General features: G+C 53.7%; 1 protein-coding gene and 1 non-coding gene across 5 annotated transcripts in view; both read right to left on the bottom strand.

The window, feature by feature from the left end:
- Fbxo31 (F-box protein 31) overlaps window positions 1-26,507 on the bottom strand; it is a 31,064-nt gene extending 4,557 nt beyond the window's left edge. Inside the window, exons 1-9 of one of the 4 annotated variants that reach the window (XM_021169771.3) lie at window positions 26,133-26,507; window positions 13,148-13,219; window positions 11,479-11,565; window positions 7,111-7,187; window positions 6,641-6,808; window positions 5,604-5,678; window positions 1,984-2,093; window positions 1,150-1,303; window positions 37-386 (exon numbers count right to left, since the gene is read on the bottom strand). In XM_021169771.3, coding sequence (XP_021025430.1) covers window positions 37-386; window positions 1,150-1,303; window positions 1,984-2,093; window positions 5,604-5,678; window positions 6,641-6,808; window positions 7,111-7,187; window positions 11,479-11,565; window positions 13,148-13,219; window positions 26,133-26,430 — 1,391 coding nt within the window. In that variant the 5' untranslated portion in view covers window positions 26,431-26,507. Of the gene's footprint in view, window positions 1-36; window positions 387-1,149; window positions 1,304-1,983; window positions 2,094-5,603; window positions 5,679-6,640; window positions 6,809-7,110; window positions 7,188-9,254; window positions 9,799-11,478; window positions 11,566-12,022; window positions 12,041-13,147; window positions 13,220-26,132 lie in introns of those variants that run through there. The other 3 variants (XM_021169773.3, XM_085843541.1, XM_021169774.3) reach the window with 3 other exon arrangements.
- Window positions 26,508-26,903: 396 nt separating this feature from the next.
- Trnam-cau (transfer RNA methionine (anticodon CAU)) lies at window positions 26,904-26,976 on the bottom strand. The gene has a single exon. It is a non-coding gene; the product is annotated as a tRNA-Met (tRNA).
- Between the last annotated feature and the right edge of the window lie 501 nt (window positions 26,977-27,477).

The following is a 27,477-nucleotide window of genomic DNA, read 5'->3' as shown; positions in this document are numbered from 1 at the left end:
GCTGTGCTGGCTGAGAGCTGGGCCCGCGGTCCTTACCATAGCCGGCAAGTGCGGGGGTAATCCTCATTCCTCGAGCTGACACCCACAGGAAGCACAAACGGCTGCCCCTGCCCAGACGAGGCCGACTGCTCAGCTGCCTCGGCTCCACCGTGGCCAGACTCTTTGCCATCCTTAGCAGGTAGCCCATCAGGGGCCTTGGCTGAAGGCTCCCGGGGTGGCACGGGGCCCTCGCCAGCCTCCTGCTCCTGCCGCACCTGCTCCCGGACCTCCAGGACAATCCTGGAGAGCTCGTTGAAGTTTCGGAGGTTCTCCACGTCCGGCAGCTGGATGCGGCGCTGCAGGTCAATCTCTACAGTCTGCTGCCCCGCGGGGATGTTGGGGTCGCCCTGTAGAAAGGGCAGTTGACAACCATCAGCAGGGCCAGGAGACCCACAGAAGCATCAGAGCCTGCTCAAGCTCTGCCTAGCTTTGCCTCAGCGGCTCACAAGGCTAGAGAGTCTGAAGGTCCCCTCAACAAGTCGGCCCCCTGGATGGGCCAGAGAGTGACTCGAGGTGGCCTGCAGGAGCGCAGACACACACAGGTGCTCCTGGGCCTAGAGACCCCCACTTGTTTAGTATGTGGGTCCTCCCAGGGTCTGGCTGATAACAGGCCAGAAGATCAGTTCCTGAGCCTGGCAGGAAGAAGCTCCCATCATCCCCATAGTGCCAGTCCGTGCTGGTGGGAGGGACTGTGGGCTGTGCCACCACACAGCTGGGACCCCAATTCTGGATCCTACCAGAATCGTGTGTGGAGTTTCTCCCAGAGCAGAGGGACGTGAAGCCCCGACAGAAACCTAAGATCGTCCCCGCAGAACTCAGTGACAGGAGAACATGTTGGCAGAGAGGCCTTGGCAAGGAGTGGCCATGGGTATAGCCAGCTCAGAGGAGGGGCTATATCTGAGGCTCAAGGCCAGCCTAGCCCACAACAGTAGCCACACCAACATGAACTGTGGGGAACCAGTGTATTAGCCAGGCAACTTGGGTCCCTTTTCCAAGTTGCAGCTCATCAGAACCTGGCATGTCTGGGATACAGGTCCGCCACCCACTGAAGCCCGTGCCCACCTTCGGAGCACGGTAGACTCACGCCTGCCCACCAGGTGGGTGACTCACCGTGATCTTGGTGCCCCTGGCGCGTGAGCCATGGAAGCTGAGCATCACAATCTCCAGCCCATGGCTGCCGTAGGTGCCCTTGAAGAGGCCGGGCTTGATGAGGTCGTCAGGGTGGCTGGGCGGGAGGTAGATCCGTCGGTAGGTCAGGCAGTTGCTGCACCAGGGACAGAAGAAGCAAGGTAATGAGCGTGGCTAGGCAGGCATCCTCTATGCCTGAGCAGCCATTTGCCCTAGACCTTGGGCACAGCCCTCCTGGCACCCATGTACACCCTCAAGGCCTAGAAGGGCAAGCCCACGAGCACGGCACAGCTCAGCTTCACACTCAGAAAAAGAGCCCATGCCCGCAGCACTGGGAGGGTGCGTGGCCAAGCATGGAGCCAGAGGCTACGAAGAGGGACACTGGGCGTCAGCACACGCTGGCCACTTGATGGCTGTGCTGGGGATGGGGCTGTGCTCACAGCACCCAGAGAAAGGGAGCTATACCCACAAAATGCAGAGTTTCAGAAAAGGGGGACTAAGTCCACAGTATCTACACAGAAAAGGAAGAACAGAGTGCAGAATCAAAAGGGGGGAAATACTGTGTTCACAGTACCCAGAGAAGGGAGGACTGTGTTCATAGTACCCAGAGAAGGGAGGACTGTGTTCATAGTACCCAGAGAAGGGAGGACTGTGTTCACAGTACCCAGAGAAGGGAGAACTGTGTTCACAGTACCCAGAGACTGGGGACAGCGTGGTCCCATAGCCAGGCCACACTCTCCACAGAGAGAGGCTGTCCTCAGAGCTACAGTGAGGGGCCGACTTTGCACTCACAGCACCGCAGCCGCCTGGACTCACTCGTACTGACTGGTGTAGATGAACTTCATCAGAATCAGCTCCTGCATATGCTCGTGGAAGATGTCTTCCAGCGTGCGGCCCCACTCCTCCCTCAGCCACGTCCGAAACTCCTTCAGAGAACAAGGGCATGGGAGTCACCAAGATGGAAGCGGGGAGGCTGCTGTGTGGTGCTGAATGGACAAACACTCCCAAGCTGAACGGGCTCCCTGGCGGGCAGGAGGGCAGGAGCAGGAGCTGTGGGCACCTGGGGCTTGGGTCTGAGGATGGCCCACCTGGGAAAAACCAGTCCTCGTCTTCCCAGGACGCACAGCCTCAGACTCCTAAGAGGGCAGGGAGGTCACAGGGCTTCTGTCAGGCAAGGCTGGGGCTAGAACTCCCGCCCCAGGCAGCAGTGAGTAGGCCTGGCTGTGCCCATGGTGGGAGACAGTGATCCACACTGATCCAGCTCCACCCTGCACAGCCCAGGGGACCTTAGGCACAACAGGGCCCTGCCAACCCAGCCAGCAGGGCCACCACCTATGGCTGCCAGTGAGGGACAGAGACCTTGCCTGACAGATGGGTGGACTCTCCCCTCCCACAGAACTTACAAAGCTTACTGAGTCCACTCAACGTGTATTTACAGAGAAGAGGCCCTCATGAACACAGCACCGTGGGACACAGTAACTCATGTGCACTGTGCTATTGTGTCCTGAAAGTCCTGCTCACTCGGGACAGCCTCTGACCACCGAGGACAGGTTAGCCTCTGCTCGGGAACCCAGGAGCCATTGTGGGGCCCAAAGGAAGCCAGAGAGAGCAGAACAGAAACGCAAAATCTTTCAACTTTCTGCTTCCAGCATCCCACACAGTGCTGGCTGGAGAAAAGGCACGGAGGGCAAGTTGGTGTGCTGGCTGCAACCATGCGAGCACTCCACTCGAAAGACAAGGATCCTCTGCAACCTGACCCAGAGCAGAGGTCTAATGCCTCACACACAAGCTCAAGACACACCACACCGAGAGGCCGGAGGGAGAGCCCACACTGAACTCTACGGAAATGCAAAGAATCCAGACACGGGCAAAATGGGAAGACACCACAAGCCCTCTACACCATCTAGCCGTGGTCAGACAGCTGTCTACGATGTGAGGACCAGTGGGTGGGTCCCTGGAGCCACAAGATGGAGGGGACCAAGATGTGTCTCACTGTCAGCAAGGATAAGTCTCCAGCCAACGGAGCCACCCTTACTCACAACACACACAGGAGGCAGAAGACATGACCACGAAGCAAAGCCTTTCCTACCCAATACTGACGGGAAGGGTCGGGACACCGGGCCTCTGTTTAAAGGGGAAGGGAAGGCAGTCTGCAAACTGGAGCTAAGGCTTTATAATGAAACAGAAAGACGCAAAAGAATTTTTTGTCATAAAATTAGGCTCCAGGGGTTAGAGAGATGGTTCAGCGTTAAGAGCACTGACTGATCTTCCAGAGGTCCTGAGTTCAATTCCCAGCAACCACATGGTAGCTCACAACCATCTGTAATAGGATCCGATGCCCTTTTCTGGTATCTTAAGAAATGTACACACATACACACACACACACACACACAATTTTTAAAAAGATACAATTAGGCTCCACGTAAAGCCCTCATGCTGAAGAGATGGCTCAGGGGTTAAGAGCATTGCTCTCTTCAGATGACCTGAGTTCCTGAGTTCAGCTCCTCACATCCACACCTATCTAGCAGCTCACAATGACCTAACTCCAGCTCTAGGGGATTGTCCACTCTTCTGGACTCCTCTGACAAATATTCACATAAACACACACACACACTCTCTTTTAAAAAGGCAGAGGCAGGCATATCTCCCTGTACTGGGGGCCAGCCTGATCTACACAGTAAGCTCTAGGACAGCCAAGCTGACAGTAGAACCTGCCCCACCCTCAAAGTTAACCCTTTCATCACAGTGGCTGTTCTTGTGGAGGAACTCAAGAACATGGTTATTTTGGTTTTGTTTTGTTTTACTTTATTTATTTATTTATTTATTTTGGTTTTTTGAGACAGGGTTTCTCTGTATAGCCCTGACTATCCTGGAACTCACTCTACACCAGGCTGGCCTTGAACTCAGAAATCCTCCTGCCTCTGCCTCCCGAGTGCTGGGATTAAAGGCGTGCGCCACCACGCCCAGCGATCATGTTTTTAATTTTAAAAGGAACACAATTTATTTCTAAGCCTCAAATAGGTGACAGACGAAATAAAACCACCTGAGTGGGAGAAAGGAAGGCTTCCGCGTCACACTGAGCTGATTGGCGCTAACGTCACGCGGAGGCTGGCGTGCCGGGGTCATTAGGAAGCCTCCAGCACAGCTCGGGGTCTGAAGCAGAGTCATCACCAGGGCGAGTCCCAGCTACACACACAAGGACAGCATCAAGGCCTGGAAACCAGCTCAGGAGTGATGTTCATGCCTGGCACTGGACAATCACCATCTTATGCTCCCAACAGCCACACACCCCCGCCCCCCGGAGACAGCCAGTGGGGATGACAGGGCTGTACTTCCTGTCTCCCCGCCTCACTCCCACCAGACACCCAGCTCCCCGTAAAGTACAGGCACCTCACTCCATCCAGGAGCACGCTGCATTTGTAATCAGGAAAAGACCCTCCCTTCAAAGCCAGCGAGCCAGGTAGAACCCCAGAGCCCATCCCATCAGGCATCTCCAGAGACTGAGCCCACGACCTCTGTCTAAGGTCTTAACAGACAAGAATTCCAATAGTCCCACAGGCATCAAGCGGAGACTGTAAGAGAGCAGAGTTAAATGGCATTGCAAGAACAGGGACTCCCCCAAGGGCAAGCGCTGCTCACCAGAACACCCGTGTGGGTCTCCACAGACCCTGGGAACTGAGAACATGGCTACAGGTCTAGCCATCATAAACGGCTCCAACAGACACCTACACTCAACGATTCCACGTTCCTTTTTTTTTTTTTAAAGATTTATTTATTTATTATATGTAAGTACACTGTAGCTGTCTTCAGACACTCCAGAAGAAGGCGCCAGATCTCGTTACGGATGGTTGTTAGCCACCATGTGGTTGCTGGTATTTGAACTCTGGACCTTCGGAAGAACAGTCGGGTGCTCTTACCCACTGAGCCATCTCACCAGCCCCTCCACGTTCCTCTTAATGGTGGTGTGGCTTAGACGCTCACAAATCAAACCTCAAAACCTATAAACTCACTCAGGCAAATGGCCGGAGGCCCAGCACATGGGCATCCACTGTGCTGCCATGCCCTAGACACCCAGGCCACCAGGCTCCTGAGTGAAGACAGCCGCTCTGAACTGCCCTCAGAGCCTCCTGACTGCATGTGGAGCAGCGGCTTACGGAAGTGTGAGTGGGCAAAGCCGCCAGCAGACAGTGCGGGAAAGCACAGTGAACGCTCTCAGCCTGGTCAGAGACTGTAACCCGTGGATGTTTCTGTAAGGCGGACATTGGCACACTGCACAGACAGGGATGGGGGGACAGAGTGCCACCATTCCAAACGATGGGCCCTCACATGCTCTACCTAACCCAACAGGAGGAGGCCAGGCCAGCGCCCACCTGAAAAAAGGCAACCGGCCACGCAAACGTCTCTCCACAGCCTCCCTCCCAGGCTTCAGGACTCACCTCCTGCCTCCCACCGGACATCCTGTGGTGATCTGTCTGGTTACACTTGGTGGAGAACTCGTCCCTCTTCACAATCTTCAGCGTGACCGTGGAGGGAAAAGGACAAGGAGGATGGATGAGTCCCGGTGTCCGACAACCACACTCCCCACCAAACCCACTGAGATCCAAACATGTCCAGTGCGGTGGTGCAGGCTGCAACCAGCTACCTGGGAGGCTGAGGCAGGAGACCCCAGGTTCTGCCTGAGTAAGAGGGTGAACCCCAGGCCAGGCTGGGCAACCCAGTGAACTGTCTCTAGAAGGAGGCTAGGGTACCTAACTCGGCCTCATCGGGGATAGCTCCGGCATGCTTGTGGCAGAACTGTGAGGACCTGGGTAGTAGTGTGGGGCACAGGCTTGTGATCTCAGAGCTGGGGAAGTAGAGACAGGGGGGATCCCTAGGGCTCAGCAGCCAGCACAGCATGACTGGCTGGCCCCAGGTCACAGCAAGAGACACTGACCAGAACACAAGAGGGACGGCTCACAGGTAACAGCAAAGAACACTTGAAGCCACTCCCACCTCCACAAGGATGCACACACAAGCCCATGGGCATCTTCACACAGGTGAGTGCACGCCCCGCCCACAGGCATCCTCACACAGGTGAATGCATATCCACAGGCATCCTCACACAGCTGAATGCACGCACACAGGCATCCTCACACAGGTGAATGCACGCCCACAGGCATCCTCACACAGGTGAATGCACGCACACAGGCATCCTCACACAGGTGGCATGCATACATGCCCACCCAAATAAGTTTTTTAAAGGGCAGTGTTCCAGTGGGCTCTGGCAACCCCCATCTTCACACAGCCTCACATAGTGCCCCCCACTCTACTGAGCTGGACCATCCACAGCCACCGGGTCATGGTAGAACTATGACAGGCTGCAGCTGAAGGTACGCCCAGCAGGATGGCACTGGGGCTGTGACAGCCAAAGGAAGACAGACAGCCCTTCACCTCACATGCATGTCGCATCACAGAGGACCCAGCTCTCCTCTACCTGGATGTGGCCATTGTGGGGCCCTTTGTGGCCGTACATACACTCCACTGTAGCCGACTTCCTCTCCATCAGATGGATTCTAAACAGTGGCTTGAACCGCATGGGGTCTCCCACGTGAGGGTCATGAGGTGGCAGGTACATCCAGCCAATGATGAACAGTCCGTCCACCTGTAGCAGACACAGTGGTCACGCCAGGCAGGGTGCTCTCTCTCAGCCATAAGTGCACACCCAAACCTGTGTCCTCAGGCCTGCACCTTCTGCCTGCAGCTTCTGCATCCAGGAGCTGAGGGCCCTGTGGCTCTCAAACAGTCCAGGGGCACACATGGAAGACCAGAAGACTGCTTACAATAAATCTCTGTTCACTCGGAAAGTAATATCTGGCCCTGAAAGGAAACCCCTGGGGCAGCTTGCCTGCCCATCTTCAGTGTGGCCACTTCCTGCACAAGACCCACCACAGGGCTCCCACTCACCACGACGTTCAGCAATCCTCCATACGGCCCGATATCTGGCTGCCACAGCCCCAAAATGTGTCTGTATCGGTGAAGCACTGTTGGGACAGGAGAGACACAATTACCCAGCATGCTCCTGGGGCAGAGGAAAGACCTCCACCAGGAGCCACTAGAAGTGACAGTCCAGCCTGTGCCTGTCACCATGGCCACTTCTGTTCACAGGGTGACAGATGGGTGAATCAGGATGCTCCTGAAGGCCATGGAGTCACAGCTCACACTCAGGTTAACCAGACAGGACCACAAAGGGATAGGGACCAGAGGCCTTGGCCTGGGATTCAGGGAGGGGGACAGCCCAGCCTTTGGACACTGTTGAAGAACTGCCACCACCACCCCAGGTCCAGCCCAAGACCATCACAGGGGTTCTAAAGACAAGGCGTGGGTCACCAGCTCAGGCATAGGCTCACGGCCTTTTAGATACGGTGAAGCCGCTGTGACTGATGCTTACCTCTGAGCCACTGCACTGACAAGCAGGACTCCCAGGGAAGGGCCAGGTGCCAGGCACACTAATGTGGACATCTTACTCTGAATGCACCAACCACCAGCCACACCCTCAGCAACTACAGTAAGTGTGATGCCACCAGCCATTTCCAAAGAACTACAAGGACGCACAGGCTGCAGGCACACCAACCCCAGGGACCACAGCTTCCTATGGTGGCCTCGTCACCTCTGAACTCACAAGCACAGACAGCATGCAGCACATGAACCTGGAGCACAGAGTAATGGGGGCACACGCCTAGGAGTGGCCTGTGTCATCCTGCAGTGTAAGGAGGAGAGAGCCCACTAGAGAGATGGCTCAGCGGTTAAGAGCACTGACTGCTCTTCTGAAGGTCCTAAGTTCAAATCCCAGCAACCGCAGGGTGGCTCACAACCATCCATAATGAGATTTGACACCCTCATCTGGTGTGTCTGAAGACAGCTACAGTGTACTTACATATAATAAAATAAATCCTTAAAAAAAAAATTAAGCCGGGCGTGGTGGTGCAAGCCTTTAATCCCAGTACTCGGGAGGCAGAGGCAGGCGGGTTTCTGAGTTCGAGGCCAGCCTGGTCTACAGAGTGAGTTCCAGGGCAGCCAGGGCTACACAGAGAAACCCTGTCTCGAAAAACCAAAAAAAAAAAAAATTAAAAAAGGAGGGAAGAGTGTAAGAGGGAGTAAGAGAAAGGAAATGTTCTGCCATCACTTACGGTTGAAAAATAATATATATTAAAAAAAAAAAAAGCTGGTGAAATCATCCATTTCAGAATCACTGGAGAAAAAACAAACAACTGCTTCACAAACATTAGTGACCGTGTGCTGCAGGAACTGGGACGACGGCTCCATCTGGCTGGACGCTGAGTTACACACAAACCCTGGGAAGAAGCCAGCCTCCTCCCTTCTGCTCACACCAGCCAGAGAGCTGGACACTCAGAGAAGAAACCATCCACAGCTCCCAGCACTTAGTCTATAGCTGCCTACAAAGCCCACTGAACCAACCTGCCTCCCAGGGCGAGTTCTGTGCTAGCTGGAGTGACAGCCCAGACTCACCCAGAACAAAGCCAGAGAAGCAATATTCTGAAACACAGCAAAACCCCAAACATGGCTGCCACCCATGATGGAAAAGAACTGAGTTTATGTCTTCAGGTCCCTCTGCAGACCGTCTGAGCCTGGGAGTGGCCCACACTTCCCTCTAGTCCAAAGGAAGGATGCGACTAACAGTCCTGTCTCATCCTAGTCACTGGGTCACAGCCAGCAGTCCCCAGTGCACGGTAAGAATCAGGAGATGAGATCACCCTGCATGCCTGCTGTTAGACTTTTCGAGGTGCTCCCTGCCACTCTGGAGGAGCCAGTGTTAGCGGCTCCTTGGGGAGGGTCAGGTCTGGAGCTCTGTAGGGGGCTTCCCACCACACTCCAGTGTGTGGCCCAGGCATCTCAGGGGTCGTCACATCCTGTTACCAAGTCCCTCCTTGTCCTCCGTCCTGCACCTGCCTCTGACCTCAGGAGCACCCACGGTCACTCTAAGTGACAGACAACAGCTCCATCCAAAGACAGGAGTCCCTGAATACTCTAATACACTGGCAGTGCATAGATCTGTGCATAGATCTTGAGTCAGCTTGGGACAGTCCTACCCTCAGGACACATCTCAAGGTTCTTCTCAGCCCATCCAGCCCAGGAGCCTGGGGTCCAAGGGCCTTCATCTTCATGCACAAGTCCCACCTCAGGCAGCAGCCCCTGAGAGAGCCCAGGTAGGGCCTGCTCCCAAAGCCTTCCTGTGGCAAGGTGTCATAGGAGGCTGGTGAGAGAGCCTGCTGAGAGCTCAGCTGGCGCTACGTGCCTGGAAGCCAAAGGTGAAAGGGCAAGAGGTCAGGTGCTGGGCCTTGTTTTCGTCTTCTCTGGCACACCATGGGCTACCAGGGGGTCGACACCAGGGATGCCCCTACCAAGTGCTGTGTGACTCAAATGTACTTGAACCTTGGCTGGACAGCCACCGCCACCCTGCCACTGACAAGCAGCAGGGCCACCAAACAGGAGGCTGAAGTCCAGGCACTCAGCAGCGCCTCCCAGAAATGAGGAGGAAGACTCCATACTCTTCACAGACCGCTGGGAGGGCGGGGCATCCAGGCAGTTCCAGAAAGATCTCATGTGGCCCTACATGGGGCCAGCTGTCCTCAAGGCTTCCCAGAACCACATCCCTCCTCCCCACCCCCCTTGACCCCCATGGGGCTGGCAGGACTTGCAGCTCTCTATGCTCAGCAGAGAGGGCTGCTGGGCCCAGGACACAGTGTTCTAGAAACCCTGTCCAACACCGTGTGGGAAGTGCCTGCACTCTGCACACCGCCAGCCCTCCCAGGTCCCGTGCCCCGCCATGCCCAGGTCTTCCCATACCCCGGCCATGACCTTGGCAGTCAGTCCACCTCTGTGCCAGCCAATGTAAGCAAAGGTGCGTGTTAGCAGCTATTCCAAGTGCCAACACAGCCCAGGAGAACACCAGACAAAGGCAGCATGTCACAAAGCCGAGACGGTCCCCTCAGGGAGCTGGAACCTGGTGTCCAGACCTTGGCAGCACTCTGGGAAGTAAGTCACAAGCTTGTCGTTGCTTTTGTTAGACAGGAAAAGGTCATTCACAGCCTGTTTGTTGGGGGGAGGGGGGGGTTGGAAATAGGACTCGCCTCCTGCTTACTGTATGGCCAAAGCTGGCTTTAAACCCAATTCTCCTGCCTCCACCAAGAGCGGGAATGACAGGCAAGACCTCTCCAGCTCTGGTCTTTCTTGACAGCTGAAATCCTCTCCCCAATCCTCATAGCATCAAAAAAACCTGCACCCAGTCAGAGAGGGAAAGCAGGTGGCTTTAAAAAAAAAAATCCATTATAATCTTATTAATTTGTATGTGCGTGCACACGTGCCACAAGGAACCTGGAGGCCAGACAACTGGATGGAGTCAGTTCAGGTAACGAGGCAACAAGGCAAGCATGTTTATCCACCCCTTGTCTGACATGGGGGATGGGGAGGGACGGGACGGGACACAGGAATGTCCTGTGCACTCACACGAGTAACTAATAAACACAGATATTGGTTTACATTTCTTTTTTTTTTTTTTTTTTTTTTTTTGGTTTTTCGAGACAGGGTTTCTCTGTGTAGTCCTGGCTGTCCTGGCACTCACTTCGTAGACCAGGTTGGCCTCGAACTCAGAAATCCACCTGCCTCTGCCTCCCGAGTGCTGGGATTAAAGGCATGCACCACCACGCCCGGCTCTTGGTTTACATTTCTTCTGGGGCCTTTTTGGGGAGGGGGGGCTTGTTTTGTTTTTGATGGTAGTCCCATTCTATACCTCAAGCTGTCCCAGAACTCACAGCAATCCTCCTGCCTCAGCCTCTTGAGTGCTAGGCTGACAGGCACGTGGCGCTGAGCCCAGTTCCGTGTTATTTTAGAATGGAGGAGCTTTAGAGGCCTCTATTCTCTGCTCTACCTGACTTTTTCTGCAATTGCATTAAAAAAATATTAGTGAGCTGTTCTTGCCCAAACCAACAACTGTGTTGTGGAGAACATCTTTTGTATCGTATGGATGCAGCACCTGTCATATTTTGAGTCTGAGTCTTATTTCTGGGAGCACGGGGCTGGGAGGCAGAACCAGACCTAACTTCTACAGAGCTGCCCAAGACCCTAGAAGCTACTGTGGAAACTCAGTCCATACACAGAGAGCCTAGGCTACAGCGCAACCCACCACAGCTGCAGCAGAGGAAAGGAGAAAAAGCCGGGACAGCATCTCCCAGAGTGAGAAGCGAGTCCTCCCGCCTGCGATCGCCCATGCAGCAGCAGCAGCAGCAGCCACAGAGCAGGGCGTGAGGTACGTACGGCAGGTGTACACATCTCTGTACTCCATGTGCTCATAATCGGGGAGAATTTTCATGAAGCGTCCTGACTTCACGCGAGGGTTTATACCTGAACAGACACAGCAGGAAAAGCTGAGGGTCCCCCTCACAGGTGAGCAGCTGCCGTGTGATGTGACCTGGCATCCTCTTCCTCCTGCTACTCCTACTTCTGGGGGTCAGACAGTGCCAGACTGGCCAGGTCAGCTGCACTATGGGGCAGGTCTCCCCGTTTACTGCGACTCGCTGCAGCCATAAACTCCGGTGGCCCCTGGGATCCAGAAGTGGGAGAGCAGTATGGCTGACAGGTCCCTAGAGTCGTGCAGGGTTCCGTCCCTACAGAGGCAGGACCTCACACTCTCCTGTCCTCATGATGTGTGTTCTAAGACATTACATCTCTCACTGCTGCATCCAGACTGGCCGGCGTGGCCACCTGTTCAGGGGCTCAGGCTGACTCCCCTCAGCCTCAGGCATCAGGCCCAGGTTTAGGAGTGTTTGCAGACTCAGCTCCCACACTCAGCGAGACTCACCTGCAGTACGCTCTGGCCGATGCAAAGCAAACACCCAGGTGCTAAGACGCAGGCAGAGGCTGGCCCTGCAGCTGCAGCACATTCACAGAGCCAGACAGCAGAACTCCGCTGTCCTTGCCTGCCTGTCTGCCTCCACCACACGACAACATCTCCAGACCCTGCACCCGAGAGGGTTCTCCCACAGGACAGAGGAGCACAGCTCTGAGGAACGCCATCCCTGTGTGCTCCATGGGCTGTCACAAGACACTGACACCTGGCCAGCATCCACAGCTGTGTCCCTGTGAAGACGAGGCTGCGGCTCATCACTCCTGAGGGGCAAGCTGTGCTGCTAGCTTGTAATGAGGGTCAGGCAGCCCCGCAGCCACTCGACTGCAGTGTGGGACACATGAGCCCCACAGATTCTGAAGAGAGGCTAGTGGGGGGCAGGGATGCTGAGCTTAGAGGGAGAGGCTCTGGAGAGTGAAGAGACTGATGGGAAACAAGAGGGGGGGGGTTGGTGCGCTCACAGAGGAGGGAACAAGAGCTGCGGAAGGATGGGGAGCACAGAGCAGAGGCAGCCACTCTGAAGCTGAGGGAGCTGTCGGAGAAAGCGGCTCCACTTATCCATTCCTGCAGGCCCAACTCAACTCCAGAAGGCCAGAGTGTTCATCCCCAGCCACGCTCTCAGCTCGTCTCTGCAACAGGGCCGAGCTGCCGCTGGGCACAGCAGACAACTGTTCACTGAGTCAGAACCACAAAGGCTCCCAGCAGGATATAAATGTTTGGGGTAACAGCTATGCCATTCACCCTGACCTGGTCAGTGTACACTGTGTACATGTACTGAGGTCACTGTATCCACAGATACACACAATTGTCATGTATGTTACAACAGAATATATGGGATGGGATGCAGGTCCCAAACAATGAGAGCATTTGCCAAGCACTGAATCCCAGGCCAAAGCACCAAAGTAAAATATAGATTCAATAATTAGAAATGCAGGCCCTAGATGCCTTTAACTGTCATGGACTTGAAAGGACTGTGTCCAGGACAGCAGCAAGCATCAACCCCACTGACAGTCATGGCCACTGCCACTTATGGAGCCCTGGCTCAAAGGCAAAGGTGCAGAAGACAGAGGACTGACTCACGTTTTGCATAGACGTCCCGGCAAGACACGCCTGTTATCTCCAGCTTCCGCAGGTTCTCACAAACGCCATACTCTGCAACAAGAAACACGCTAGATGTAAAACCAAGAAGAACTCGCGCAAAGCAGCAGAGATGCTGACTGTGACGGGCGGGGGACTCGGCTGACACTTCCTTATTGGTAGGAATCTGCCTTCCCTGTGTGACCTCTCTGCTTGCTCGTGGCCAAAGTCCCTGCTGCGCTGCAGTGAGGGCCGCCCAGCTCTGCTGTCTGCTCTGCTATGGTCCAGTAACCTAACTGTACAATGGGCTGAGGCACTCGGGACTCTGGAAATGGTGGCGGCCATTCGCATCTTTATGAGATCTGTAATGGTGGTGTTAGGTTCCAGATGGCCGGAGGCCTCCTTAATGCACAGTATGGCTGGACCTGTCCTTACAACAGACTCTGGAGAGCAGCACTCAATACCCCTGTGGTAAGCTGCCCTAGTCCCCAAGGGAAATGCAGACAGAATGCACTGCCCTTTCTGTCAAAGGGTTACAAAGGTCATCCCATCTTCAGAGAAATCTGTACCCTCCCCAGTCAGCACTTTGACCAAAGCAGGGCCAAGCTGCACCCTGCTTACAAGGGCACTTGGCTAACAACTGTCCCTTTAAGTTAGCCAATAGTGTGAGAGGGTGAGGTGAGCTCTGACCACTCAGAGTGAGATGTAGGACCTCTCTTTGACTTAAGAATAAAAGCCAAGAGCTGGGCATGGTGGCGCACACCTTTAATCCCAGCACTCAGGAGACAGAGGCAAGCAGATTTCTGAGTTCGAGGCCAGCCTGGTCTACAGAGTGAGTTCCAGGACAGCCAAAACTGCACAGAGAAAGCCTGTCTCAAAAAACCAAAAAAAAATAAATAAATAAAAAAATAAATAAAAGCCAAGGGGAACCCTCCCACACCCCACTGAGAGTGGCTGCTGGCTTCATGTGGCACAGCTACCCACCAACTCTTCTACAGAAGGGAGTCCTCTTCCTTCTCGGAACACTTTGGATGATGTGGTGATTTCCTTGACAGCGCAGACCCATTTCCAGTACCACATCAACGCAAAGGTGCTCAGCACCCTCCTACCTCCTCCCCACCCCGGGGACACCACCCCCATGATCACCAACCCACTGATGCACCCCACACCCAACTCACCTCAACCAAGTGCCTGCCCCCTGCCTTGGGTCTCAGGTTGGGGGTACGGGGGACAACCAGCACAGTTAATTACACCAGCCCTCACTACTGGGCAGCCTCCACCCTCAGTGCCAGCCCCAAGGGCCAGGGCCCTCTGTCAGAACACCCAGGAAAGCCCACATCCTCTCCATTAGCCCTGACACACGAGGCACAGAGGTCATGTGACCTGAACAGAGTCCCATGAGCCAATAGTGGGCCCCAGGATTAAAGCGAGGCCGGTGCCCCTCAGTGGTGAGCACATGGTCTAAGAACAGGTAAGAAAGCTCACGGGTCCCAGAGACAGCTAAAGTGGACACTTCCAGTGTCACGCCACGTGCAGGGTCAGGCTGGGCTTTGTAGCACCACCTCATCAGATGTTCACAGTGGCAACCTTCTTAGTCAGCCTTGCCACACGGCGGGACACGAGCTGTCTAGAACAGGACACAGTGCAGCCGGTGAGGGGGGGTCCCTAAAGCCATACCCTTAGCACTTCAGCTCTGACGATCCCCAGAGACTGGTCTTTGCCCCTCAGTAGATGCCCCTAGCCCCGTGATCTGGATGGGAGGGATGCTGCCAGTACTCATGGGCTATCAGAAGCAGGCATCCAGGAGGTTCTCTGGGCAGCTCTGCTGGGGGCAGCGGCTCCAGCTTCCTCCCTCCACCCCAGGCCATAGAGAGCATGCACCCACTCTGGCTGTCCACCCCCAGGGGGAGATCCAGGCAAGGTTGCAGCACTGCAGGGTGCGTGTGTGTGTGTGTGTGTGTGTGTGTGTCACTGATGAATAAACTTGGAGACTGAGTCACACAGGGGTCACAGCTTGGCTCCAAGGCATGTGCTACTGGTGAGCTCATTGCTCCAGTACACCACAGGGATTAGACCAGCTGTCTGTAAGGCCTGCCCACTCATCAATTCTGACCAGAGCAAAGGATGCTCATCAACGAACATACTGGAGAGGCAGGAAATGGAGAGGCCATGCATGGGTCAGCAGGGCCAGGATGTGGGCATCTCAGCCTTATGTCTCTGGCTCACCTTCCAGAAAGCCACCATACCCCCCCCAGCCCAATTATAACTTCAGATGTGCTGAGTCAGCATAGTCTATCCCTGCAATTGATGTGCTGAGTCAGCACAGTCTATCCCGGCAATTGATTGCTGCAGTTGAGTGACTCCTATAAAGTCAGCATAGGAGGGAGGGGCTGAGACAAAGGCCCTGACATGGCCCAGACCCAGGAACCTTGAACTTGACAGCCTTGGAGGTGTCCTTGCCAACCGTGCCAGGAAGAACCAGAAGCTGCCCTGGGTCTCACTGCACAGCAGGTGCACACAGTGGGGGTGGCACCAGTTCTTCATGCTGTCTAACCTGAGCCCTTTAAGCTGCCTCCACTAAGGTTATCTGTGTGGCCTGCCTTCCAAAGCCAGAGAGCTCCGACATCCACGCTACCCTACGCGGAGTCACCATAGGCTGGGGGGACATTTAGATGCCCACCTGATTATCACGAAGAAACACTTGGTGAGGCCTCTGCCCTTTGTAAAGAAACAGACAGGTTTGATCCAGGCACCAGGCTAACCTCAAAGAGGAAATCTGATCACTAACATGATTGAAGTTTGCAAACTAAACATAGGAAATTGTTATCATGGGCTGGGGGTGGAGTTCTGTGGTAGAACATGTGCCTCCTATGGACGAGGCCCTGTATTCCATCTTAGTCTGGGGACTGGGGTGTCCCTCAGGCAGGCTACCCAGTGATTTCAGTTGTCACAAGCCTTCCACACGATGGTGGCTGTGCCCTATGGCCGCTCACCACTGAGCCAGAGTCTCAGGACACCGCACACTGTGACATTTGGTTTACTTTGTTTTTTAGTTCTGTGACATAGTCTTGCTCTGTAGTAGACCAGGGTAGCCCCAAACACTTAGATCCTGCTCTCTGCTTTTTATTGGTGCTTCCTTTACTCTCAAAAAAAGTATAATTTATGCTAGGGATGTGACTCAATTAGTAGAACCTGGTATATACAAGGCCCAGGATTCGATGTCCAGCAAAGAACAAATCGGGTGTTGCGGCGGCTATCCCAGCACTTGGAAGATGGGAGCAAGAGGATCAAAAGTTCAAGGTCATCCTGAGCTGCACAGTGAGTCGGGCCAGCCTGGGCCAAAGAGTAAATTCCGAGCTAGCCTGGGCCACAGTGTAAGAAGATGTCTCTTTTTTGTTTTTCCAAGATTTACCTATTTATTATATGTGAGTACACTACAGTTGTCTTCAGACACACCAAAGGAGGTCTTCAGATCTCATTACAGATGGTTGTGAGCCACCATGTGGATGCTAGGATTTGAACTCAGGACCTCCAGAAAAGCAGTCAGTGCTCTTAACCGCTGAGCCATCTCTCCAGCCCAAGTAGATGTCTCAAAAATAAAAACCAAACTAGAACTGGAGAGCAAAAGCTGTTAGGGTAAATAAAACCGCCCTTGCATCCCTCCAAGCTGTGGCAGACAGACTGATGGGCTGGGGGTCTTGACCCAGAGTGCAGAGCTGGATCAGAGCAGCATCTAGCAGGATGCCCAGTCAGCTGGAGCACATCTAGACAAGAGGGCAGCAGCCTGATGAATGCTCCCAACACCTGGGGCTGCCCACCTCGCTGTTGCCTGGGTGACATGATCCTGCAAATTCTGAAGTTCTGAGCATGACCAGCCGTCTCTCAGCAACTCGGACTCGGACTGGGCCGAGTATGATCAGGCCCAGGTGAAGGCTCCAGAGCTCCCCATCCACCTTCAGAGACCCCAGGTCTGCTCCCAAGCCCAACAGGCCGGGACCGCTTTCCTCATCCTGCACCATCCGACTGACGCGCTTCCACACGGTGCTCCCGTCACTGCTCCTCGGTGACTCAGTCCTCTTCTACAGCCTAACCGCGTCACAACAGAGAGCTGCCAAGTGTGTGCTGCCACAGTACCGGCGAAGGCAGCGTGCCACTGTGGGTTTTTCCTTCTCACCCATCGCCAGAGAAGAGTCAAGTCACAAGAGCAGAGTCACTCTGACCCCAGCACTCCTCCTGTCCACAGAGGGCTAAGAGCAATCAATCCCACATCCTGGCATGGTTGTGCAACCTTCCCACAAGTCATCAAAAGCAGCGCTCTTAGCTTAGCTCTCGCACCAGACCCTGGACGGCGGCTAGGTGGTACCCATCTCCGCTTCCAGGAACGCTAACAAGTGCTCACTGCCACTCTGAATCAGGCTCAGCCCTGAGGACGGTCCTGGTTTGGGTTTGTTTGTTTTGCCTGCATAGCGCTAGGGACAAAATCCTGAGCCAGCCCAGCCCGGTGCACAGCGCTCCTTAAGCAATGACTTTATTTAGCACTGCAAGTTGGCAGTTTCTCGTTCCGTTCCATACTGCCTTGGTACTGGTGATTCTCTTCCAGAAGCGCCCACCCCTCCAAAGGTAGAATGGCCAGAGACAGACCCTGGGAGGGCGTGTGGTGCGCACGAGTGGAGAGCAGGCAGTCTACAAACCTGCAGCGCCCCAGGCCAACAGAAAATTCAACTCCTCGTGGCCCAGCGTGTCTGAGGCCAGGCTCAGGACCGAGGAACTGGCAGCAGGGTCTCCGGGGGGTGCCAAGCTCCTTGTTCATGTGCCTTTCACATCAGCCAAACACAGAGAGTGAATCCTGGCACAGACATGCAGAGAAACTTCTCTGACCCACACTACTATCTTTGAGGACCTGACACTGTATAAACCCACGACCCACAAACACCAGGAGATTCCTTCCGCTTCTGTAGGACATGGTGCAGCACTTTCATAGACACGAGCAAAATGAGGAGGAGCTGCGGGGCGACACTGAACCCCAACACTGCCTGTGATGGTTTGTATATGCTCAGCCCAGGGAGTGGCACTATTAGAAGGTGCAGCCCTGTAGGGGTAGGTGTATCACCATGGGTGTGGTCTTTAAGACCCTCATCCTAGGGGCTGGAGAGATGGCTCAGTGGTTAAGAGCACTGACTGCTCTTCCGAAGGTCCCGAGTTCAAATCCCAGCAACCACATGGTGGCTCACAACCATCCGTAATGAGATCTGAAGCCCTCTTCTGGAGTGTCTGAAGACAGCTACAGTGTACCTATATACATTAAAAAAAAAAAAAAACAAAAAAAAAAAAACCAAACTGCCTGGAAGCCAGTCTTCTCCGAGCAGCCTTCAGATGAAGATGTAGAACTCTCAGCTCCTCCCACACCATGCTTGCCTAGAAACTGCCTTGCTCCCACCTTGAGAATAATGGACTGAATCTCTAAACCTGTAAGCCAGCCCCAACTAACTGTTGTCTCTTATAAGACTTGGTCATGGAATCTGTTCGTAGCAGTGACAGGCTAACTGAGACACTCCCTCAGTTTGCAGGGACAATTCTGGGGAGGACAAGCCGACAAATGTACTTCAAGGATGAGCTGCCATCCCTGAAATGAGCGCAGACACCCAAGGGAAACTGGATTTTAGAGATGAGCGTTTGTGGGCCTTCTGGAAGCGTGGCCTTACAATCAGCAAAGCATGACCTCAGAGGCTTGTGGTCCTCCTACCTCAGTCTCCTGAGTGTGGCGGCACACACCTTTGATTCCAGCACTCGGAAGGTCGGGGGGCAAGTGGATCTCTGTGAGTTCAAGGCCAGCCTGGTCTACAGTCAATCCGGCAGGCAGCCTCTGGACACAGACTTCTACCCAGTAAGGCCAGCCTGCAATGCTGCTCCCTGCAGACGGTCTCATCTTGCAGTCACTGGGGACTTAGTGTCACTGTCCCCAAATGTCTCTCTCCCTTGATGTATGTCCCAGAAGTCCCTCACAGACAGCACAGAGTTGGCTCTGGGCACGGACAAGGGGCCAGCAAGAGAAACTGGACTCCCAAAAGGCCCTCAGGGGCAGATTCCTTATCCAGGCCATGAGCTCGGTGCTGACAGATGAACTCACCAACAACAGGGTGGACACTCAGGTCACCCCTCCATGCACGGCTTCGCTTCAGACATAGACATCTGTCTGTCCAGGCACAGCACTGGACTCAGCCATTGCGGTGGCTGCAAGAAACACCTGTCTCCCCAAGCCCCTCTTTTAGATTCATTTAATATGTATGAAGTGTTCTGCCTACACATATGTCTATGCACCAAGAGTGTGTGGTGCCCATTGAGGCCAAAAAAGCATGTGGGATCCCCCCTGAGACAGGGGCAACAGAAGATGGTAAGCCACCATGCAGGCCTGGGTTCCTTTTTTTAAAACATTTCTTTGTTTTTATTTCACGCTTACGAGTGCTTGGCTTGCGTGTACGCACGTGCATCGTTAGCACGAGGTACACCGTGGAGGCCGGAAGAGGGAACACTGATCCCCTGGAACTGGGATGACGGTTGGTTGTGCAGACCATGTAACTGAATGAACCCAGATCCCTCTGGCAGAGCTGCCAGTGCTCTAACCACTGAGCATCCTCCCCATCCTGGACACTCAACCTTAAAATGAAGCAAACCCAGAATACCATTCCTAGAGAACATCACGCTCCCGCACTGCCCATGAACACCTGAACATTCAGGGGCTGACAGACAGACCAGCCGAAATGCACACACAGTCGGTCAGCATGACCTCTCAAGCAGCCAGCAGAAGGCAAGCAACCGTCATCTCCAGGAGACAGTCTCAGGAAGCCCAGTCTACCTCACAAGTAGCATGGGTCACCCCAAGACACCTGCAGAGTGGGGGCCATGGTGGGCAGAGCCCCCATTCAACTGCAGTCTGAATCTGTGAGGAGGCTTTCCTGGACCCTTCAGAGGTCATGGGACATGGGACACCAGTGCCAGGCTTATGAGTCCTGGCTAGCCTTTCCCTCGCCACTGGGGACAGCTGGACAGCTGCCAGAGGACAGTGACTCACAGTGGCCAGGCCCAGGAGTCTCTGAAGGGAGAGGGGGGTGTGCAGGCTTCAGACTGTCTCCTCTGCATGGCTGTGTTTACACTCTGACCAGAACGAAGACACACCCAGTTCTTCAGATGCCCTCAGCTGCCTCTGAGAGCCAATCACCCAGTCCCACCCACTCCCTGTGGCGAGGCCAGCCTTCCCTTATGCCTGCAGAGACAGACTCACGCCCAGCCTGTTCTCCTATGGTGAAGCAGCCTTAAAAAAAAAACAAGAAACCTAGTACCCAATCCTCCTGCCTCTGCAGTCAAGTGAAAGGCCACACAGGTTGTGTGTGGAAGTTAACTCTTAAATGCCTAATCTGTGTTGATGGTACACCCCTGTCATCCCACTTCAGAAGGGGTGGTTCGAATCCAGCTTGGGGTACCAAATGAGACCTGTCTCACAAAAAGTGAAACAGATTTAAATCTGATGTACCCACCCAGCACCACGGAGGTCAAGGCCAACTAGGACCACAAACCAAGAACCTGTCTCAAAAATAAATAAATAAATAAAAGCAAGCTGGAAGTCAAGCCCAAAGCCCCATAGTAGAGCGCTCACCTACATCAGGTACAAGGTCTGCGGGGTTTGATCCTTAAGCCACCACCCACCAACAAAAACCTGAAGTCAGGCATGGCAGCTCACATTTGTAATCTCAGCACCCAGGAAGCTGAGGCAGGAGGATTTGTCCAAGTTTGAGGACACCCTAGGCTACAGAGTGCATGGGATCTTGCCTCACAAGAAACCAACCAAGAACAAAAGCATAAAACTACAACGTCAGTAGGCTGGAGAGATGGCTCAGCGGTTAAGAGCACTGACTGTTCTTTCAGAGGTCCCGAGTTCAATTCCCAGCACCCACATGGTGGCTCCCAACCATCTGTAATGAGATCTGACGTCCTCTTCTGGTGTGTCTGAAGATAGCGACAATGTACTCACATAAAACAAATAAATCTTGTCTCTTGTGAGACGATGCCGGGGCCTAGCAAACACAGGAGTGGATGTTCACAGTCAGCTATTGGATGTATCACAGGGCTCCCAATGGAGAAGCTAGAGAAAGTACCCAAGGAGCTAAAGGGATCTGCAACCCTATTGTTGGAACAACATGATGTACTAACCAGAACCCTGGAGCTCTTGTCTCTAGCTGCATATGTATCGAAAGATGGCCTAGTCGGCCATCAATGGAAAGAGAGGCCCATTGGACTTGCAAACTTTATATGCCCCAATATAGGGGAATGCCAGGGCCAAAAGAATGGGAATGGGTGGGTAGGGAAGTGGGGGGCGCTATGGGGGACTTTTGGGATAGTATTGGAAATGTAATTGAGGAAAATATGTAATAAAAATATTAAAAATAAATAAATAAATAAATAAATCTTAAAATAATAATAATAACCAAGAGCTGAACTGCTTCCCCAGGGAGGTGTGACACTGGAAGAGGAAACTCTCAACTCAGAGCCTTCGTTCCTCCAGGATGTGGACAGACCCTATCCTTCTATTTCTCGAACAGTCTGTGTTTTCTGCTGTGCCCCTTCCACTGGTGGGCTCAACACATCCACTGGACATTAAATATCCCTAAACAGCGTCTCCCAAGCTCAGCTACTTAACAAAGCAACAACGTTCATCCTGACAGTCAAGCTGGGAACAATGGGGGCATTATTAGCCTCTCCTCTCAGAGCAATCCCACAGTCGACTCCCAATCACACCACACCACTGTAAAGGAACCACAGTGTCACTGCAGTCAGGACACTGCCTACGGGACTCCCGCAGGCTGGGATCCAGGGAGTGAACGCAGGGCATCAGGTTTGGCGGCAGGTGCTGTATTGACAGGGCCATCTTACCAGCCCCTGTATGAACAAAGAGCTGAGAGGTCTCAACTCAGTAGCCCTGCACTGCTGTAAGGAAGCACACTTAGCCACACGGCATCAGAACTGGCCAGCAGCAGACCTGGGTGGAGGCCGAACCACAGAGTCTGTCAGGCAAGGGCAGGTATTTGAGGTTCCCGCTCTTGCTGCTCTGGAGACTAGGATATAGTTACAGTTCTTCCTTCCCTCGGGGCACAATACAGTTGGTCATTGGCCAAGGAGGTGATGCATTAAAAAAAAAAAAAAAAAAAGTTTATGCCCAGGTGGCTGGGTGCTAGGTTCTGTCCCTCTCCTCTGGGGACGACATTACCATCCATGGCACAAGCCCCAGAGGCAGGGCAGAACTGGCTGAACAGGAGGCAGCCTTTGACCTGCCTGGAGAAAGGCATCTAGAAAGGATCCTATCATTGCTTGCTAAGCTGCCCCAAGTCACTCTCCATCCTGAACCAGCAATGCAGAGGGACCAAGGCAGCAACCCTTCATGTCTCCATGGGGACTGTGATGGTTTGTATATCCTTGGACCAGGGAGTGGCACCATCTGAAGGTGTGGCCTTGTTGGAATAGGTGTGACCTGGTTGGAATGGGTGTGTCACTGTGGGTGTGGGCATAAGATCCTCACCCTAGTTGCCTGGAAGTCAGTCTTCCACTAGCAGCCTTTGGATGAAGACATAGAACTCTCAGCTCCTCCTGTACCATGCCTGCCTGGATACTGCCATTCTCCCACCTTGAAGATAATGGACTGAACCTCTGAACCTCTGAACCTGTACGCCAGCCCCAATTAAATATTGTTTTTTTTATAAGACTTGTCTTGGTCATAGTGTCTGTTCACAGCAGTAAAACCCTAACTAATACAGGGACATAGGCCCTGAGGCATAGAATAGTCTAAATGCTGATAACACCATCCCAGGGTCCTAGTGACTTCCCAATCTGAGATCACCCTACCCGGTAGAAAGAATAGGTTTGCTTTTTCGTTTGTTTTAATTTTCAGTGGTACCGAGAGTGGACCCCAGGGACTCACTCCCATCCTCTCAGCTACACCCAGACTCTTTTCACTTTTTACTCAGACAAGAGCTAACCCTGAACTCATTCGAGAGCCCAAGCTAGCCTTAATTTCTCATCCCTCTGCCTCTGCTTCCTGAAGCTGGATTACAAGCCTGGCCTCCAAGGCCCACTTACAAACTTTAAAGCACATGTTTGGTCCGCACCTTGATGGTCAGTCTTGGCCCAAGTCTCAGCAAGAATAAATCCAGCAATAAAAACGCCTCCACCAGCCTCACCTATTCCCCTGAGACACACCACAAACAGAGCCTACCCAACATCACAGCTCTGCCAGGAAACCACAGAGGCTGAGAGGATCCAGGCCCGCTCATGGGGAAAGGCTGTGTGCTGTTTTTTTTATATATAAATCTACTTGATTTTGGAATCCAAGAAGATGCTCAGGGCCTCAGAGAAAGAAGGGCAAGACTGTGTCATACACAGCATTTCCCTAACTCCCCAGGAAGTTAGGCACAAAGAGACTGCCTCAGAGGGACCCACAAATCCCAGGCCTGCCAGCCAACCGGTCCCGGACCCCCATGGATTAGAGTACACCTTCCTGAATAGCCAAGTGGCCTGACATGGCTGTGACCCAGGGTGTGTGTGTGTGTGTGTGTTAAAAACAGAATGAAGAGTACAAAGCCAGCCTCCTCTACATTTGGAGATCTTGTCTCACAAAGGGCTGCCAGGTACCCAGTCATCATAGGCCATACTCAGCACTTTAGCATGCCAGACACCACCTGCGCACAAACATCTAAGGCCAGTAACTACCCACAAGAGTTCAAAACCAAGTGAGAACAAAAGAAACAGCCGGGCGTGGTGGCGCACGCCTTTAATCCCAGCACTCGGGAGGCAGAGGCAGGCGGATTTCTGAGTTCGAGGCCCCAGCCTGGTCTACAAAGTGAGTGCCAGGACAGCCAGGGCTACACAGAGAAACCCTGTCTCGAAAAAAACCAAAAAAAAAAAACAAAAGAAACACAAAACGGAAATCCCTTCCAGATGACCTGAATAAAACCCACAGACCAAAGGGGGAAATGCGGGGTGAGAGCAGAAGAGATTGCTCAGCAGTTCAGAGCACAAACTGCTCTCGTGGGGGACTGAGTTTGGTTCCCAGCATCCACACAGGGATGGGTGGTTCACAAAACCATTTGCAAATCTAGTTCTAGGGGGAATCGTATGCCTCTCTACTAGAGCCAGTAGGTACCTGCAATCTCATACACACACACACACACACACACACACACACACGCACGCACACATACAAATAATAATAATCGTTTTTAATGCTAAGTGTGGTGGCTTACACCTGCAACACCAATACTTTGCGGCCTTTGGGTTCCTGAGCCTTTACTTTCTCAAAGTTGGAATTCTGGTGTAGGTGAGATGACTGCTCTCTATTGAGAGCTGAAGCAGTGGAAGAGGGGGGATAGAAGAGGCTCTCCCAGGCTGCCCCCACCACTTTCCAAACCGGCAATGGGACTCTATACACTTCTGCTCACAACTCTCTTGGGAGTATGTCCCAAGCTCCAGTTCAGCTAGCATGGCCAGAGCACCCCTCTGAAATCTCTAGCTTCACAGAAGTCTGTGAGCCTGGTCTTAGCAATGCCTACCCAGGCCCCCTACAATTCCCCCAAAATCAGCACAGGCCCAGCAGGTCAATGGAGAACACTCTGGAGTGTGCCCGGGTGTCAAAGGTACATACACTAACCATCAGGCGAACACCAGCCAAAGAAAGCCCTGCTGCACAGATCAACAACCTGAGCTCCATGCCCTGAACCAGAGAGGAGAGGTTCTCAACCTGTGCGGTGAGAACCTGAGGACCCATTAGCGGTTCATCTAAGACCACTGGCAAACACAGATGTTTACATTACAGTTCCTAACAGCAGCAAAATTACAGTTATGAAGTAGCAACAAAATAACTGTATGGCTGGGGGTCACCACAGCATGAGGAACTGTATTAAAGGGTTGTGGCAATAGGAAGGTTGAGGACCACTGCCAGAGAAGAAGCACATGTCCTCTAACCTCCAAAGACATGCATGCCTCTCTCTCTCTCTCTCTCTCTCATACACAATAACAATAAACAGAATAACAGAGTAATTTGTAAAAAAGAAAGAACAGTGCTCAAGACAGAAGCTGAAAACAAACATCACCCATCCTGTGTGACTAAAGGTTACTACTGAGGATCTTATACAAGAAAATAAGACAAAAGACAAACAGGACGTTACATTGGGCCAACAGACATACCAAACAGCCCTGTTCAGGACTGAATGAAGGCTTTGCATACTTATTATAAAAGCCCCTACCCAAGTCCCAATCCCACTCAGACGTGGGTAAGATTACCCCAACTTCCCACAGTGGGTAGGTAAGGGGAGACAAGCCAGAACTCTGATGTCAACCGTGAAATTACACAAGAACCCTGCAGTAGGGAGGACCTGGGGAAACCGCTTCCTCACACACAGCCTGCCATCCCTCAATCCCACTTGGAGAAGTGCAGGCCCACGAAGATGAACCATCCCAGAGGTTTCCACAAGAGAGATGTAAATCCCCTAGATTTCTACAAAATGCATAAAGCAGTCTCCGGCGTGCTGTGGCCAGAAGACAGAAAAGGCTGAAGCCCACACACAGTCAGAGCACTGGCCTGTGTGACATGCAGGCAGTGGAATCCCTCATGTTCCCTTCACGGAACAGCAAGGCTCCAGGACACACACACACACACACCCCAACAAGCCATTCAGGCTGAGTACCGTGATGTATGTACACGGACGTTAAGGCCTTCAAATGGGACTGTGGCCGCCTTGCGTCCTCATTCTTCCTGCACTGGGAGGATGGGTTGTAGGTTTGGTTTAGGGGGGCGGGGGCTGGCATTTTTAAAAACAGGATCTCACTCTGCAGCCCAGGCCTGCTAGCCGTCTGGTTTTCTCACTCTGCAGCAGGCCTGGTTTGGAACTCCGCACCATGCTCCTGCCTCGGCCGAGTGTCCGTACTAGAGGATGCACCCGCTCACCCTCACGGCAGCGCCGTCTCCAGATGGTGTCCGTGTGCAGGATGCGGCGGAACCTGCTGCAGACCTGAGCCAGGCTGGGCAGATCGGTGCCGGGCAGCGACGCGAAGATCTCCACGAGCAGCTCCGGGGGGAGCTCCAGCAGCGAGCAACGCGCCGGCCCCGCCTCGATGCGCTCCTCCTCGGGGTCCGTGTCCGCCTCACTGTCCGCCGCCGCAGTCTCGGACGGGCCGCGGCGCTGCTGGCGGCGGCGGCACCCACGCGCGGGGCCCACGCCGCAGAGCCGAGCACACACCGCCATGCCCGTCACCACCGCGGAGGCGCGCACGCGGACGCGCACGCACAGCGCTCTGCGCAGGCGGCCAGGCAGCCGTAGTCCCGCTTGCTGGCTCCTCAAGCTCCACCCCAAACGTGACCACGCCCTCGGACCCCAACCCCTCACACGCCCCCACGAAGACTCGCCCCGCCCCTAGACGCTCCCACCCCTCCGAGCCCCACCCAGACGCTTCGCCCCCGCCCTTGAGCAGCAGGCCCCGCCCTACGTGTTAGGCCCACGCCCTTGTATGGAGCCACACCCTATTTCCAGGCTCCGCCCCCAAAGCATTCGGCTAGAAACTTAGGACGCCCACCTGCTCACTAAAAGAGGGTCGCCTGGTTCAGCTCCTGAAAGCCCCGCCCCTAGCATGACCACACCCCTCCCACAAGTCCCACCTCTGATCCCGTTTACAGGGTAGAACGAAGGAGTTTTACCTTAAGCAAGAAAACAATGCAGGATGCCCCGTGTGAGGATCGAACTCACGACCTTCAGATTATGAGACTGACGCGCTACCTACTGCGCTAACGAGGCTCCTTAGCGAGGAGCTCGCTGCCAGGGCCTTTGCACAGGTGGTGGCCTCGCCATGAACAAAATCTGGCAAGGGAAACCATAAACCAAAGCTACTGTCGCCTAGCAACACTACATCTAAACTAACTTGCCACGGTTGCTGCCTTGGTTGCAAAGGAAAGGTCTGGTGCTCAGTGAGGTGGGAGTTCCTGGTGTCCCGAAACCTGCTCTCCAGCTCACATTGCCCCGCGCAGCACAAGTCGTCTAGAAACTTCCCTCTCAGGAAAGGAGTAGTCTGGGGTATCCTCCGTAGCTCTGCCCTTCATGACCCTATATAACAATATCGCCTATTTTTTATTATTAAAATTAACCTTTTGAGTGGCGGTCTCTCATCCCAACTTGGGGCTAGGGGATCAAGGCAGGAGGATCAGAATTACAAGGTCACTCTAGGCTACTTAGTGACTTTACGGCCAGCCTGGGCTGCATGAGACCCTGTGCCTCCTAGCAGTCCGCTCAGTAAATTAT

This window comes from Mus caroli, unplaced genomic scaffold (assembly GCF_978045245.1).
Source record: "Mus caroli unplaced genomic scaffold, Mus_caroli_1 scaffold_10, whole genome shotgun sequence".
Classification (NCBI taxonomy): Eukaryota; Metazoa; Chordata; class Mammalia; order Rodentia; family Muridae; genus Mus; species Mus caroli.
This window is presented reverse-complemented; position numbering and strand designations above follow the sequence as displayed.